The sequence below is a fragment of the Dreissena polymorpha genome, chromosome 11, assembly GCF_020536995.1.
Source record: "Dreissena polymorpha isolate Duluth1 chromosome 11, UMN_Dpol_1.0, whole genome shotgun sequence".
Taxonomy (NCBI): domain Eukaryota; kingdom Metazoa; phylum Mollusca; class Bivalvia; order Myida; family Dreissenidae; genus Dreissena; species Dreissena polymorpha.
Window position 1 is genome coordinate 53545746 of NC_068365.1, and position 17459 is coordinate 53563204.

The 17459-nt window shown below is 37.1% G+C and overlaps 1 protein-coding gene across 5 annotated transcripts in view; it reads left to right on the forward strand.

Moving 5' to 3' along the window:
* Positions 1-16840, forward strand: part of LOC127849597 (GTPase IMAP family member 9-like) — a 66540-nt gene extending 49700 nt beyond the window's left edge. For all 5 annotated transcript variants that reach the window (XM_052382322.1, XM_052382321.1, XM_052382319.1 and 2 more), the window contains 2 exons: positions 4036-4163; positions 15588-16840. In XM_052382322.1, the coding sequence (XP_052238282.1) occupies positions 4036-4163; positions 15588-16370 (911 nt within the window). In that variant the 3' untranslated portion in view covers positions 16371-16840. The remainder of the gene's footprint in view (positions 1-4035; positions 4164-15587) is intronic.
* The last annotated feature ends 619 nt before the right edge of the window (positions 16841-17459 follow it).

Sequence of the window (17459 nt, forward strand, 5' to 3'; positions counted from 1 at the left end):
CAAAGTTACATGAAGATTGGGCATTAAATGTGACTTCTACAGTGTTTACAAGCTTTTTCCTTTTTTTTTGACCTAGTGACCTAGTTTTTTACCCAGCATGACCCAGTTTCAAACTCGATCGAGATATCTTTGGGACAAATCTTCTGACCAAGTTTCATGAAGATCGGACAATAAATGTGGCCTCTAGAGTGTTTACGAACAAATGTGGACGGACGGACCGAGGACGGACGGACGGATGACGGACAAAGACCAGTCACAAAAGCTCCCCTGAGCAATCAGGTGAGCTAAAAAAACAATAACAATAACAATCAAATAACAAATAACACATAAATGATGCACACATCTACACTGTATTATTATGAAAACATTAATAATCAAAGGGGAGTAACTACTGTAAACTTAAATGCAATATTTAGAAGAGTTGTCTCGCATGTTACATGACCTTAATTCATGATTGTTTAACAAGCCTTTTTACTATATAAATATAAGGAAAACTGCCGTCCCCCTGGCAACCATGTTTTTCAACGGACCGGAACCATTTTCAAACTTAACTCAAGTATCTAGGAAACAAAAGTTCTGACAAAATTTTATGAAAATTGCACCAAAAATATGACTTTAAGAGTGTTGACATGTTTTCACTATATACATATAGAGAAAAATGCCCCGCCCACCACAGGTGACTCGCGTGTTGCTATGATATTAATTAGTGAAAACATCATTTTGAATGATAAATAATCATATTATAAAGAAAAATGATCTTTTCTGAAAAAAAAAATTCACTATCAAATATATATATAACAAGGTATGCAACTCAAAATCACCCCAAAACGGGGTGCATCGCTTTGAACAGCCATATCTTCATCAATTGTGCAGCGATTTTCACGGTCTTATTCAACGTAGAAATGAATTTCCTTTCTGGAAATGTATATGTCTTGCAATATTTGTACAAATGCTGGGTCAACTTTTAATAAATATAACGATACACAACTCGCATGACCCAGTTGACAATGATCATGCAGACTTTATGAATGAAATCTCCAGTTGTAAAGACACACCTCTGCATTGGACCAATGAAATCACTCGTTTGTTTAAAATGTCAGTTAGTTGAAATGTATGTAAACAAAGGTTTCAAACGGCGCTGGACAGTTAGTCAGACAGTCAGCATAATGTAACGAGAAGAACGGTAATAATATTTTTTCATACGTTTTATTGAATTATGGTATCGAGGTACATGAACTTTGTAGGGAAGATGCCCTTACTCCGTGAAGATTTCAGTCTTAAAGACTGCATGATCATTGTTATATACACCTATCGGTGTATAATAAAATAAGAAATTAACGGGTAATAACATAAATATTTTAAACTAAGAGTTATGGTTCCTGTACTTTGGCTCAGTGAGATCTACCTATCTACTATGAACTATAAAGTTGATACCTTAAATAATATTCAAGCTATGCCCAATACAAAAATACTCATGCCAGCCAGATAATCAGTCATAGAGCCTCTGCATCTGAATTAATCTGTGAAAAACATTGTGTCCCTTTTAAAAAGACAATACATGCATAACTGCATAAGTCCATGATGATCTGCTCCAGCAATGGTATGTTCAAGTGCCTTCAAACCTTTCAAAAGTAAACAGTTACAAATTAATTTCTTCTTTTTTAGGCATGAAAAACCATGTGTGAAATAAACTTTAAACAGTAGTTATATACAAGATATGTGTTGGATTCTGTGGAATATCGATTTCAATTCACGAGTGATCATAGACAATAATATTTTCCCGAGTGATGAAGCCATGAAGCCATTTCATAGTAAAACAGTGAACATTTTCACTGTTAATTTTTACTGTTTAAAATAGTGAATTATCCGTTTTAATAATTCACTTCCCTATTCTCTATGAACCTCCGCTTTATAGCATAACATAAATCAAACTATTATTTTGCAGTCGGGTAAATAATGTACGTATAGTCCTCACAAACTGTATGAAGCTCTTTTTTTACCACTGACCTTTAAGTGTTACCTTGCCAACCACCAAACTCTAAACATTCGAGACTGCATGATGAGTAATGAACAGCTGTATTGTGCAAAAAATATGACTTTTGACCTCAAAGTTTCACCTTGACCTGATACTTGACATGTTGTTTTGTCATGGCTACACTTGCAGTAAATTCTGAAAAAATTGAAAGATGGATGATGAATTATATATACATATAGTCCGAACAAGAATGGATGGGCTTTACCATACCTAACTTCAATGCAGAAATGCACACAATCATGCGCAATAACTCAAACACTGTGATTTATCCCATTTTCAACGCGACATTGATGGTATAACACGTTGTGGAATATACTAGCCTGTCTTCAACACTGTGGAATATACCTGTCGCGTGCACGGACTACTTTTCAAATGACGTCATGCGATATGCGCTAAAATTAGGTCGATATTGTTTGGTTCATTGATCGAATTTTAACTTAAAATTAAGAATGTACAACAAGCCATACACATATCACACTATTCATAAATAATCTGCAATGTTTGCTTTCCTATTTAATTCACGTTAGGCATAGAGCTGTGTAAAGTATAAGATGGTATAAATAGCATCACACTGAAATTGGGAACGTCCGATTTTGTACACAGGTATTATTTACTCATTTATCTGTTGTGTACTGGAATGTTTTCCATTCTTTGTGTATTTATATATTAAATTATTTTTTTGCACAATAAGGGCATTTACCACAGATAAATAAAACATTGTGCAAGTTTAAACATAATTATGTTTGTATGCAGAAATCTGCAAATGCAACCGAGTTTACCAACGGCTATTATTAGATAAACTGCTCCGGTTCATTTGAACAGCAGTAATGTAGAGTACATGACGTAGCGTGTGACGAAGAAGAAAGTTTATTGAGTTCATAAACTCATTTGAATATAGTGATAGGATGGCATAAGGGTCTTTATTTAACTATGCTAAAATAATTATTAAAGACCCTAGATGCAAAATCGTCAAATATTGAGTTAAATGGATTAAAAGATGGATTTTAAAGGAAAATTAAAGGTAAGATACTAGTTCTAACGTGTTTTGATTTTTGTTTGTACTTTTGTCGTTCCCTGTTATCGGGATAATGATTTTAACATGGGCGCCATTGGTGCATCGAATCACACTCGGCATACCCATAACATTATATAAAAAAACACGTTCTGCGCGTCCTTAAATTAATCGTCCAAAGTTAGAAAACGTATTGCCCTGTATATTAAGTCAAATAAAGTGTCAGTCGCTGCAATTGTCTGTTTACTCGTCAAAATTGTCAAGGTCGTCGATAGCTAAAGAAACTTCAGCGTACAGTTTATATAGTATTGACAGACCTGTACAAAGTTGCGCCAGTCAAAAATCATAAATAGCGACATGTAAAGTTATGGTAGCCAGAACTAGGACGTCGATGGTGTACATGTATGTTGACATCGACATAATTTTGTCAGAAGAGCAATCGCCGCCATATTGGATTTTGATCATTTTCTTTCGAAAATAAAATGAATTATAGTAAAGTAAAATCTTCTTTTCGCGGTCGTAATGTGTTACAATTCGCATACTGCGTAAAATTGAATCGAGGCATATGGTGATATTTTTACTTGTTTTACAGTTTGTGTGTAAATTTTTTAAAGATTATTTTGTGTACCAGAACAAATATATGTATATCACTTCGCATGGTTACATTTGTTAGATTTTAAGCGCTTTTAAGACTGAATTAAAATTGTTAAGGTTATTAGATCTATTTATGTTAAATGTCACGTTGAAAAAAATGAAATGGGATCAATAGAATACTAGGATTAGGGTTGAATACAGAGAAGTGTATGTTGCTCGGCTCGAACACCGAAAGCGCTCACCAAGGCTCGCGCTCCCGGCATTCTAAGCTTCACAACATAAACTTCTCTGTATTCAACGCTAACCTAGTATTCTGTATATCTATAATGAGCTTACCGCAAACAGGCTCACATATATTACATTATTGATAAAACTTCATGTTTAACTTTTGTAGATCTCAGATTGCTTTTGGTTGGTCATACTGGCCACGGAAAGAGTGCAACTGGAAACACACTTCTTGGGACGGACAAATTTGAGCACAAGACGAGTTCTAAATCTGTCACTCAAAAGACCTCTAGAAAGGTATTTTTAATTTTACAATAAAGAAAAGCTTAACAAAATTTATATTTTAATATGAATTAACTGAAACATTATTTATCAATATTGTATATTGCTGAAAAACATTTGAGGAACATTCTATCATAAATTTGAATTAATGTTATTGTTTGTTTGCAAAACAATGTATACTAACCACTTATACAAATATATATTTCTTGCGTATAAGCCACATTTTCAAAGGTCCATTTTTCCAAAGGACATATAGGTGACCCATATTGTGCTGGATGTCACAAACACATAATGCAATATGCTGGTGCTGAATGATATTCTGTCCAAGATTTTAAACTCTTCTCTCAAGACATAATGATTGTCAATGTCCTGAAATGACATTTCTCTCCATAGCATTTTTTTTTGTTAACCCCTTTTTTCACATCACTAATAAATTAGTATCCAGTCAACAAATATTAATTTTCACAAAATTAAATAATTAAACGAGACGTACCTTGGTTTAGTCGATGTTTGATTGTAATTCTATGAGCAATGGGAGTTTAGGAGATAATTAAATGAGATATGTGCTGCGCATGCGCAATCAATATTTAAAGAAAATAAATTATTTGGGCATTAAATATCCATCTATTATTCCAAAGTTCAAAACATAATTAATGTATAAAGAATATGTATAATATAATGAGCTGGGAGGGAGGGCGGCATTTAATGCCTCCTAAACTCCCATTGCTCATAGAATTACTATCAAACATCGACTAAACCAAGTTAAGTCTCTTTTAATTATTTAATTTTGTGAAAATCAATATTTGTTGACTGGATACTAATTTCTAAGTATCTTTTAATTATTTAATTCGATTCCGCAACATTAAATGAGACTTTGAAGCACATTAATAACCATAACTTGTCTTCTTTGCCATCTTATAACTAAGAACATGTAATGTATGTATTCTGGCTGCTTCGTAAGTCCTCACAAAACTGTAAACTTTAAAGTTAAATCTTTCAAGAAAATGGTATTCACAGGTGACAATTTTCACAAATATGTCAACACTAGATCCACATTCCATGTTTACATATATCGAGCAATTGGAGTACGAAGGTTAAAAACACCTTTCATAAAACGCACTACGTTAGGATGTGACCCATGCAGCAGCAAAATTGTCTAACCTTTTTTCTAATGAAGACAATGATCCACGTACTGTACTCAATGCACTTTAACCAAGACCGTTGTTATACTGCTCTGTCAAAAATTCAAATACATGTTTCACAGAAACTGAAAATCTACTAATTTGTTGTCTATCACAATACTGAAACCATCTCAAAATATAGCATTGATATTCATGCTTTGTTGAATTTCTCCATGATGACATGATAATGTTAGTTGCTGCTCTAGAAAATCCTTGTTTTCTGTATAAGCTTCGGACACCATCCATGCCATCAGGACTAATTTTCCACGAAGTGGATGCTCTTTTATCTGATGTGGCAGATACAGAATGTTCTTTCTTGACAGAGAATAACTGGTTTTCTTGTTAGCATTTTCATGAGAATTGGAAACCATGTCTGTGTTGGCCACACTTGTGTGATGACTATTGCTTGAGCTTGGTCTTGTCTGATCTTGCGAACGCAGCGTTTTAACACAATGAAAGGTGGGAAAATGTAACAACAATCAAACAAATCCAAATGTAAAAGCATCAATAAGTATTGCACCTGGATCTGCTTGCCAGGCACTTCTTCAATTTAGCATTAAGCCTAGAAGCAAATAAATCTATCGATGGACTACCATACATAGAGCAAGCAGAATCAAACACTTGTTCAAACAAGGACCATTCAGTACGATCATTAAAAACTCTAGAAGGTTCATCAGCTGTATTCTGTTTCCCAGGAATATGGGAACAAGAAAGCCAAATGTTCTGTTGTATACAATACAACCAAATGTCTCTGCTGATTTGATCACAAGCAACTGATCGCATGCCACCCATGTTAGTCACATAGCACACTGCTGTTGAGCTGTCTGTTAAAACTTTAATATGCTTATTCTCTAGTCTTGAACGGAAAGACTGCAATACAAACAAAATTGCATATAATTCCAATTCATTAATATATTGTCTCAAGCGCTCCATGCTTGTCCATCTACCACCTGATTCTGCCTCCTCACAGACAAAACCCCAACCTATTAAACTTGCATCTGTTTAAACTGGGATTACCCCTATCCAAACGTCTATTTTGTAAATGAATATTTATTAACCACCATTTTAATTCCCTTTTCATAGCCAGGGAGATATTCATTGTTTCATCAAAATTTCCTCTTGACCGTTTCAATGCATTGATCTTAGAACGTTCTAATTCTCTATAATGCAGTTTGGCATAATCTATAGCAGAAAAACTGGACACAATGAGGCCTATGACCTGTGCAATGTGTCTGATATCTGACATGCTTTTATTAAAAAAATTTACACATTCCTTTGCAAGCCTATACTTTTTATCCACTTGCAATATTTTCCGAATCAATAATATTCCCAAGATAACAAATCTTTCTTGTAGGAATCATTAAAGACTTTTCTATATTCAGCATGAAGCTCCATTTCTGCATTAAAGACGATGTAGCTTTTAATGTAGCAGAACATTCTTGCTCTGTATTACCACATTATAAACTATCCTCAATGAAACCTTTACAAACATGTCCAGCTGATCTCAATTTTGCATACACTGGTTTGAGTTATTCTGTGAATTTTAATGGCATGCAGCATAAACCATTAGGACAACGTGTAAAAGCATAAATCGTATCATTCCACTGAACTCGTAATTTTTTTTTATGGTCTTCAGCTACTGGCACCGAGTAATATTGTTGCAATTTTTTAATTAGCCTTTTTTTGGCCATTTAATTATGTTCAAGATGGGAGTAATGGATACTAATCTGAACTCTTATTGCTCATGTCACACACTTATGATAAATACCAGGTGTAGGCCATCTCTCTGGTGAGGGGTGACTCACATATCTCTTAATTTCTGCAAATTGCTATAAATCTTACTTCTGCTAAAAGCTATAAATCTTACTTCTGCTAATTGCTATAAATCATGGTCACTTCTGAAAATTCCCAGAAATTTGCATATTTGCCAGAAATTTGCATACAAATTGCAAATGTCAGAAATTAGCATATTTGATAATAAAAAGGGGGATTGAGAAGGGGCGGAAACAAGAGAAAAGGACGGGGGAAGGATGCTTTGAATATATAATGTTGAAAACTTGTGTCTTGATATCAATACTTAGATATTTTATATAGACTTTGTGTTACTAATCAGAAGAGTTCTAGTGTATTTCTTGAATAAAAGTGTTAATAGTGATTGTGAAATAAAGTTTAGAAGAAGATATTCGCCTCAGTTTGGATTTAATCATTGTCCATCACATCAACGTGGACTGGTGGCAGCAAAATTACCGCTGAGAAATTGCCCAAACTAATCCATGTTGTTTTGGGCCATGCGCTAACTGACCGTGGGGAGAAAACATTTACACTGGTGGCAGTGGTGGGATTTCTGTGAAAATTAATTTCTACAGATGTATGGACTTTAACACGTGAAACTTTGAGGATTTTTGTGAACATAAAAAGGACTTTTTCTTCACCAATTGATTAAATTATATTTTGATTATCATTGTCTTTATAACCAAAAACAAAAAGTGATTTAAAGATCAAAACAACAATTAACCAACCAAGAATGAGATAGGAAATAACTAAATTTTATGTTCATGTACCTTGGAATAAAATGCTGTGCTTTGTTGTAAGAAGGACAATTCTAGAGTCCTAGTTTGACAATCGAGTAGAGCAGTCACGCTTTCTTGACGTGGCGGCCAATTGGCCGCCGCGCTGTAAAATTGTACTTCATGAACATTAGAAGCGTTGTGTTAGAAATTATTTAACAGATAAATAAATCTTGATGAAAACAGAAATGAAGTTTGTTTGTTACTGTGTGTTCTCCACGAACAATGTGTAATTACGCGACACAGTACATTTTATGGTGCGCAGTGCCAGGATCAACCTGAAGTGCCACTTCTTTCACGGGCCAACGGAGAAAAAAAACGCAGATGGAAAAAAACGGTCAGTGTTTTCATAAATTATGGCAAACAGGGGTTTATTTCAAATTTTATCAAGTAAGAAATAAAAAGTAAAAGGCGTCATGACAACGAAATTTTTAAGAATTGTTTTTAAAAAAATTACGTAGTTAGGTGTTAACGAAATAATTAATCATGTACGGAGAAATTATGCAAGTATCAAAATCAATACAGTTTTTCATTGATCAGTATTTTTTCTAAAATATCGATAAATTGAGTATAAAATAAATGAATAAGAAAGTATTTGAAATTTACATAATTTTATGAGTAATAGAAATACTGAAATTAGATGCGCACAAATAATTGAGGGTATTTAAAGAATTTTCTATATTATTATATGTATTATATGTATTATTAGAATATATAATTATGTACATGTTTGCATAATATAAATATATTTGTAATTGATGGTATTTTTTTAAATTGTTGATATTTTTGCAAGTTTTCATGAAATTAGAATGTATGAGGAAATGAGAATATTTGAAAAATGTTTCATTAATTTGACATAATAGGAATACGGATATATGAGGCGTATACATTTTAATAATTAAGGATTTTTGAAGGCAATTTAATATTTTGATATTATATTAAAGGAACTTATAAGGTAGGAATAAAAATTAGAGAGTATCCGATTTTGACGTCATTTATATAAGATATGAAATAGAAACCTGCACATAAATGGGAATTTAGAGTCGTACACAAAAAAAATCAGTATACTTGACTAATTGTATGTGGTTTTATGCATTAATAAAATAAAGAAATTAGGAGGGTAAACACATTTATAAGAGAAATAATATTGAGTGCGAATATGAATAGGGCAGACACTTAAAAATATTATGTAAATATGTATATGTCATTGTGTTAATTGCAAATATATGTAGGATATCGGTAATATTAAAGGTCTTGAGTAATTTAAACTAAGAATTTAATGCGATCTGTCGCGTAAAGCGCAGTTAAAATATAAAGATCTGTACGCATTAAATTTCTAATATAATTGTTTAAGGGTTACAATTATATTTTATGAGCACGGCTGACTGATCAGCGTTCGGACATACCGAGCCCGAGGTTCTGATAACCTTAGCATTCTCATGAGTAAGAGAATTTATCCCTGTGGCATCGAAGTGTGTAGAATACAGATACTACTGCACCAACCACTGACTCATCAGCTGGGAACTGCCTATCATCAAGTGTTTCTATCCTTTAATCCCAGGACACTCTCCGGGCAGTGGATCCGTAGTGTTGGCCAAACACTACGGGTCAGTGGTTTAGCGTCCAGCTCTTCTCCTCTCGCATCATCCACAGCCAGTTGGATGCTTTTTCTGCAGCTTGTCCAAGTCTGCCTACAGCCCTCTTCCTGTCACCTCCCTTGATCCCAATGTTGCTGAGCATTCTCCATACTGATTGGGCTGGAAATCCTCTGCACCCTATTTCAACGGGGAACAGCCAGGCACTCCAACCGCGACTTTTACACTGTTCTTGTAGCTCAGTGTACTTTCCCATTTTCCGCTCGTAGGCCTCATCACACCTAGTCTCCCAGGGTACAGTGAGTTCTATCATCACCTAGTTTCTTGTCCTTGGGAGACCATATAACTATGTCTGGTCTCTGTGTGGTATGGACTATGTCTGGGAATACCAGCTGTTTTCCTAGGTCGACCTTCATCTCCCAACGCTCTGATTCATCAAGGATAGATGTTGCTGCGGTTCTTGCCTTCTTGGCAGTTTGTCCTTCCTTGACGAATTTGATTGTTGGTACTGCCTTCTTGTTGGTAGGTCTTGTCTTCCTTCTCTCCCGCTCTAGTATGTCTGCTAGCTCCTTGAGGACTGTGTCGTGCCTCCATCTGTAGCTGCCTTTTGTTAGCGCTGTCTGGCAAGATGAGAGGGTGTGCTGCATGGTTCCTGGTTTGTCGCACGGCTGGCACTTTGGGTCTTCCACTAACCCCCATCTGTGTAGATTGAATGGAGATGGCAGCAGATCATATACGGATCTCAGTAGGAATTTGAGTCGTAGTGGTTCGTAGTGCCAAATGTCTACCCATGTCAGGTGTCTTTCTGTGGTCTGCCATTGTGTCCATGCGCACTGCCCTCCCATCCCGACTGCTCTGGCGCGCCTGTCTTCCTCTTCTGAAAGCCTGATCTCATACTGGACCATTTGGCTTCTTTCTTTCTTACCGGCAGTGCTCCAGCGTTGTGGTTTTGAACTGCCCAGGCCTTGTCTTCCTATAGCTGTGGTGCCTACGATGTCTTTGTGTCGTAGCCTGCTTTCTGCCTGGGCGACTGCCTGGCTTGCTGACCACTTTCGCCCTGTGCGTGTCTCGATGCCTGCCTTCCATATCATGTCATCTGATGACTCTTTGAGGGTTACCACCAGTCTTCCTTTGGCAACCTTGAACTCTTCAACTAGTGAGGTCATTGGGAGTTGAAGTTGGTTGGTTCTGCCATACAGTCCAATGCTGGTGAAACTAGGAGGGACACCAAGCCATCTCCGGAGATGATGGTTGATCACTCTCTTGAATCCTTCTACAGTGGTTGTAGCTATCTCGTACAGCATAAGGGGCCACATAAGCCTAGGTAGTAACCCATGTTGGTAGAGCCATGCCTTAAACTTGCCCGGGAGTCCTGTCTGGTCTATAAGCTTCAGGCCATCTTGGAGCTGGTTTTTGACTCTAGTGATGTTATTAGTGTCCTTCAGGCTGGCGTCGTACCACTTGCCGAGGCACTTGACTGGACTGTCAATAATGGATGGAATGTCTTCCCCTTGCACCTGTAGAGTGAATCTTTTGGTGACCTTTCCCTTCTTGATAATCAGGCTCCTTGACTTCTTGAGTTTGAACTTCATTCGTGCCCATGTGACCGTGTCCTGTAGGGCTGTTAGTACCCAGCGGGCCTGTACATGTGTGGTGGTAGTGATGGTCAGGTCATCCATGATCCCCCTGCTGGATGGGAGGTGTATACCTGACGCTGTTTTTGGTCCTCTGGTTTCCCTCTTCGCGGCATTGATGATCAAGTTCATGCCCATCACGAATAGTACCACTGAGATGGTGCAGCCAGTTACTATCCCCTTCTCTAACCTCTGCCATGGCGTTGTCTGGTCACCGATTGAGAATCGAAGCTGTATGCCATCAAAGTAGCCATTTATGATACCCTGTATATGCTCTGGGATATGATAGTGCTTCATTGCTTCTTCAATAAGCTTGTGTGGTATGGAGCCATAGGCGTTGGCGAGGTCTAACCAGACGACTGTGAGGTCATTGGCGTTCACCTTTGCTTCACGGATGATCTGACTGATGGCACTGGAGTGTTCAATGCAGCCAGAGAAGCCCGGAACCCCCCCCCCCTTTCTGTACTGATGTGTCAATGTACTGATTGGTTGTCAGGAACGTGGTCATTCATCTTGCCAGGACAGCGAAGAATATTTTCCCCTCCATATTCAACAGTGAAATGGTTCGGAATTCGGTCACATGTTTGGAGCCCTTTTCCTTTGGAGTAAATATTCCCTCTGCCTGTTGCCAACAATCTGGGACTTTTCCTTTCCTCCATATCACCTTAAGTAGGGTCCATAGTCTTCGTAGTAGCATCGGGCACATCTTGTATACTTTATAGGGTATACCGTTTGGTCCTGGTGCGGAGCCGCTTCTTGCTTTCTTCACTACATCAGATACTTCCTTCATTGTGGGTTCTTTTATGTTTAGTGGAATCGTGGGTTCTGGGACTGGTTCAATTCTTGGACAGCTTCCTAATGGATTATCTCTTGCTGGATCGGAGTGTGTGTCCTTTAGATGCTGTTGTATCTCTTCCATACTGCTTTCAAGCTTCCCAGATTTTCTTTGTCTAGGAGTCCTTTGGAAAACTTGTATGGATTGGCTATGAACTCAGCTCGCCTCTTGGCTCGCTTCTTCCGCTTGTCTCGGAGTTGTTCTGCCTTACGAAGATCGGTCAGTTTCTGTCTGAGTTCATCTCTAAGCTGCTGAAGTCCGGGTCTTTCCTCTATATTTGCTTTTTGGTAGGATTTCCTCAGTGACTTCAGCTCTTTCCTAATCTCTGTGATCTGTCGTTGTCTTCTATTTGGCTGTGCAGGGGTTCTGGTGGGTTTCCGTTTCACCTCACCAAATCGTTCTTTGCCGATAGAGTGGACAAGGTTGGTCAGAGACTTCAGTTTCTTCTCTACTGGCCCTTGGAGTGTTGTTTCCAGGATGGTGTTGAGGTCTTCATCAAACTGTTTCCACAGGTTCCTGTCACTTGTCTTGGGCCATGTAATTCTAACCTTCTGAGCTGTGGCATTAGTATTGGAAGCTGTATTTCGGGTGTTGTGCTGTGTGTCTGTGTTTGGCCTCAGGTCTTCTGGAGTACCTAAAAGCTCTAGAAGAGGGTCATCTTCTTCGAAGATGTCGCTGACTTGCGAGACAATATCAGGATCTGCTGAATTGGTGCGTGGCTTCTCAGCTGCGTAGAGGTCCCCAGTACTGTGGGTTGAGTCCTGACTAGGATCCTCCAACGTCTCACCAGATGTAAAATCTGAGCGTTGCCGCTGCCTTGCCGTGCTCCCGCATGCCGTTCTCCCTTGATGAATACGCAAGCCTCTAAGGTTCTTGCACACCTTTCCACATCTACACTTCACCTCTGCCTTTGTTCCGGTAAATGTCGATTGGACTAGCCGTGTCGTTGTCGTTGAATCCGTCTGATCGAGTCTCTCATCCTCCCCCCCTCTCGGGAGACTCTGGGGGTATTCTTCTGTATCGGAGTCTGTAGCTTGATAGTGGGTGTCTTCTCACGAAGACTGCAATCTGGGATGCTACCCCGTCATGCCCCGGGTCCAGTCTGTTCCTGGTGTCATCTGTCTCTCCAGTGTCACTGTTCTATTCTCAGTCGTCATCCAGTCTTTCCTGGAAGTCACTGGTTGCCCAGATATATGATGTGTAGAATACAGATACTACTGCACCAACCACTGACTCATCAGCTGGGAACTGCCTATCATCAAGTGTTTCTATCCTTTAATCCCAGGACACTCTCCGGGCAGTGGATCCGTAGTGTTGGCCAAACACTACGGGTCAGTGGTTAAGCGTCCAGCTCTTCTCCTCTCGCATCATCCACAGCCAGTTGGATGCTTTTTCTGCAGCTTGTCCAAGTCTGCCTACAGCCCTCTTCCTGTCACCTCCCTTGATCCCAATGTTGCTGAGCATTCTCCATACTGATTGGGCTGGAAATCCTCTGCACCCTATTTCAACGGGGAACAGCCAGGCACTCCAACCGCGACTTACGCTATGGACAGAAGATGCGATGTTGCATAAGAATTATTTGAGTAGTTCGATTAGGAGCAAAGACCTGAATTTTGAGGTATACCGATAAATGTTCTGGTATTATGAATGCATATATATAAAAGTCTGCCCTTTTCATAAAAGTTTATTTAAGAGCGAGCAGGGTCATATGTCGATAGAAAAATACCTAAACTATTATGGTATAAAGATTTTTGATGTTAAGATACGAACGCGATATGTCTGTTTAAAGTTCAATACCCTAGGTAAATAAAGTAGCGCATACCTTTCACAAATTTACTGATAGCACGTACGTAAACTACCGAGAGGTTGTTTAATGTTTACGGGAGTGATTCGATAGTAATCGGGTAATAAAGGTTGTATTTACTTAGACTTCATAGTAAGTTGTCATGACGGTATTTAAGAGGAACTTAAGGGGATATTTATAAATGTTTGCCATGATTTTGAACAACTGATACTTGTATCACCACAACGCAGATAAAAATATCGAGATTTGGAGACAACGCAAAAGAAGAAGACATCGCGAAACAACGCCTTTCACAACGAATTGAAGAAACAATCAACGTGGTTAGCATGGGACATCACGGCGTTTACTCTCAAAGTGAATACCTGGTTCTATCGCTAAAAGAAGACCAACGCAAGAAGTTTTCGAAGGACAACAAGTGACGCAACACTGGACAAAATACTTGTGACGTTAAACACTATAGAGTTAGATGCAGCCGTTCAACTGTTTGACATGCGTATATAACGTATTCGGAATGGTACTTCCGAGGCTTAAGACATCAAAGGGAACACTGCTATAGTTAATACCTTGTGAGCATTATGGCTAATAGAAGATCTTCATGTCCCAAGAAAAGAAGAAGACGCTGGAACCAATAACGAAAATACAACAACATCGGAAACGAAAATAGATGACGCAATATGAACAGCAGAAATAAGATCAGGAACACCAAACGCACGCGTATCGCCAAGGACGACCTGACGATCGGCTTATATTAATCATCACAGCAACAGGGTTAGACCAGATTCGCCTACACGACTTGAAGACGGATCGATCTTAATCTCCGCGACGGCATCAACCGGTCCGACTTAAAGCGACTTCATTCGCCGCGAACCGCAACTTCAATACTACATGGACGACAACAGATGTGCTGAAGACCAACGATCAACAGATGATGTGCTCACATACATCCCGATTGACATTGACATTGTATAACAATAACTAATATATCTATTTCAGCAGAGAGGCTTGTAAAGAAAAATATTATTGTTATCCGCATATTTCCCATCATAGATGTGTTTATATGAATTATGTTTTCAAGTACTTCGTAATTCGATAATTAAATTTCAAAGATTTTTTTGTATCATAAAATACAAAAAAATCAAAATTTTCATGAACATTAGAAGCGTTGTGTTAGAAATTATTTAACAGATAAATAAATCTCGATGAAAACAGAAATGAACTTTGTTTGTTACTGTGTGTTCTCCACGAACAATGTGTAATTACGCAACAATAGCACTACATGCTAAGGTGAACAAAAAAGAAATTAATTGATATTTTGGACAGACATTTAATATTTAGATATATGAGAATCTTTCTCATGCACACAATTAATAAAAATAAAAAAACTTAAAAGGAACACACATCATAATCATCATCAAAATGTCGGTTCATACTGTTTTCAATGATTATTAACTTATATTATTTAGCTGTTTTTGAATAAACTTTGCTTCAAGAGATTCTGATTATTAACTATGAGGAGTAATTGTACATTCTTCATTAACTTCATTAAAAGAACACAGTTATCTCACCAAAATTTTCATTTAATTAGTTGATTGCTCTGCAGTTCATGGTGTTGTTTCTATTGGTATCATTTATTGATTGTATCCTTATAAAAGCTTTGTTCACTTTGTTAAGGAGGATAGTAACAAAGGCTCTGAATATACAAGAAAGATTAATATAATGATCCTTGGAGCATATGGGAAGTTAAAATTAAATGTAACACGTACAAACCAAGATATGGAGTTGTCATATGCAAAACTTAAATTCTCATATTCTCTATATTTCAGGTAGTGCATCGCTTTGGTCGCAAAATAGAAATTGTAGACACGCCTGGCTTTGGTGATACCAGTAGAGATGACAATTTTGTTCAGAGACAACTGATGAAATGCATTGGTTTTACAATACCAGGTTTTAATGCAATTGTGTTTGTTCTGAGGCCAGATAGATTTACTAAACAAATAATCGAAACTGTGGACCGTTTTCTCCAGTTTTTTGGAAAAAATGTTGATGATTTTGCATTCGTTCTCCTGACACATACCACAGGCAAAGAAGACCAAGAGAGTTACTGCGAAGATGGGCATCCTAAATTAAATGACCTGATAAAACGTTGTAAGAAAAAGGTATTAAAGATTGACAATAAAGCAGAACTGAAATTAAAACAGAAATTTGCATGGGATATCTTTCAAGCAGTAGATGAGGCAAATGCAAGAATAAGTGAACCATATTTCACAAATGATATGATAAAACATGTTGATGTGTATGCCTTGAGATACCTGAAAAGGCAATGCAACAGTCCAACAAATGAAATGACTAGGCTTGCAATAGAATGGGATGATCAAATTGGCACTGAAAACACCTCATCAACTGATGATCAACAGAGTTTATTTACAGGTCCTACCGGCCTCTTCACCCTGTCTTTGAGGTCCGACCTGACTGAAGATGAACAAAAACAGTTACTGCGTGAGGACTTTAAGAACACACTTGAAGATGATGAATCACTATTAGACGCAGTATTGAGAAACATTAAAGAAAAGTTTAGTAGGGCTTTCAATGCTTGTACACTGCTTTAAGAACCTGCTTAAATGAATAAAACATTTTGCCTGGTAGTTGAGTATGGGCATATAGCAAAATCAAGACAAAAATCATAAAAGTGATTCATCCCCAAAACTCAACTTTCTAAGTTTATATTTGTATTGTATGTTGCAGTGCAGGAAGAATTTGACTAAGTTATTTAACTCGCGCTTGTCTGTTATTCAAATGATTACAAACTTAAAACTGTTCATTATTTACAATTCTAATTACACATGTAAACAATCAATATTATGCAAATGGAAACAAAAATTAATTTAGGATGTAGTATATAAGAGCTTGGTAAACTACATCATTATAGTGACTTCTTCAAACAAGAAATATGGAAAGTCCACAAACACATTTAAGTAAGCACAATAATAACCATCATTTAATAACAGTGATGTTGACCCCACATGTAGTTTATACGGTATAAAGTCAGTGTTTTTTTTCACCATTTTGGGAATGGGGCCTGCATGCATATGTTCCCTTTGGATTGAGAAATATCGTGTCCTTTTGACTAAAATTGGGAAATTTATGTTGTTGATTTTATGCTTACAAATACTTTAAAATTGATAATAAAAGTGATTTAAATATATTTTTTACTAATGTTCAACTTACAGAGTTGGATTTGGAGATGAACGACATGTTTAGACCTATTAAAAAAATTCTTTTTTTGAAACCTTCAATTGGGAATTTGTAGGTCCCATTTGGGAAAAATATTAACTTTTTTTCATTGGGAATAGGTCCCCCTACCGACCCAATTTGGAAGAAAGAAAAAACACTGGAAGTTAAATTAAAATATCCCATACATCTAGGTCAACTAATTGAGTGGGAAATAATTAAAGTATTGACATAGCAAACAACACATTTATACAAGTGCAATTTTATACTAATATAAAATAATAGCACATATACTTTTGTATTTAACAAAATAATAATTAAGTAACATTTACCTTTACTGCACCTACCTCTTACAGTTGGAGACTTTTCTAACGCAACACGTATTCAAATAATAAAGCTTCCTTATTTTAGAACAGATTTTGTTGAAATTTGGACTCGACTAATTCAATTCATATCTATAACTTCAT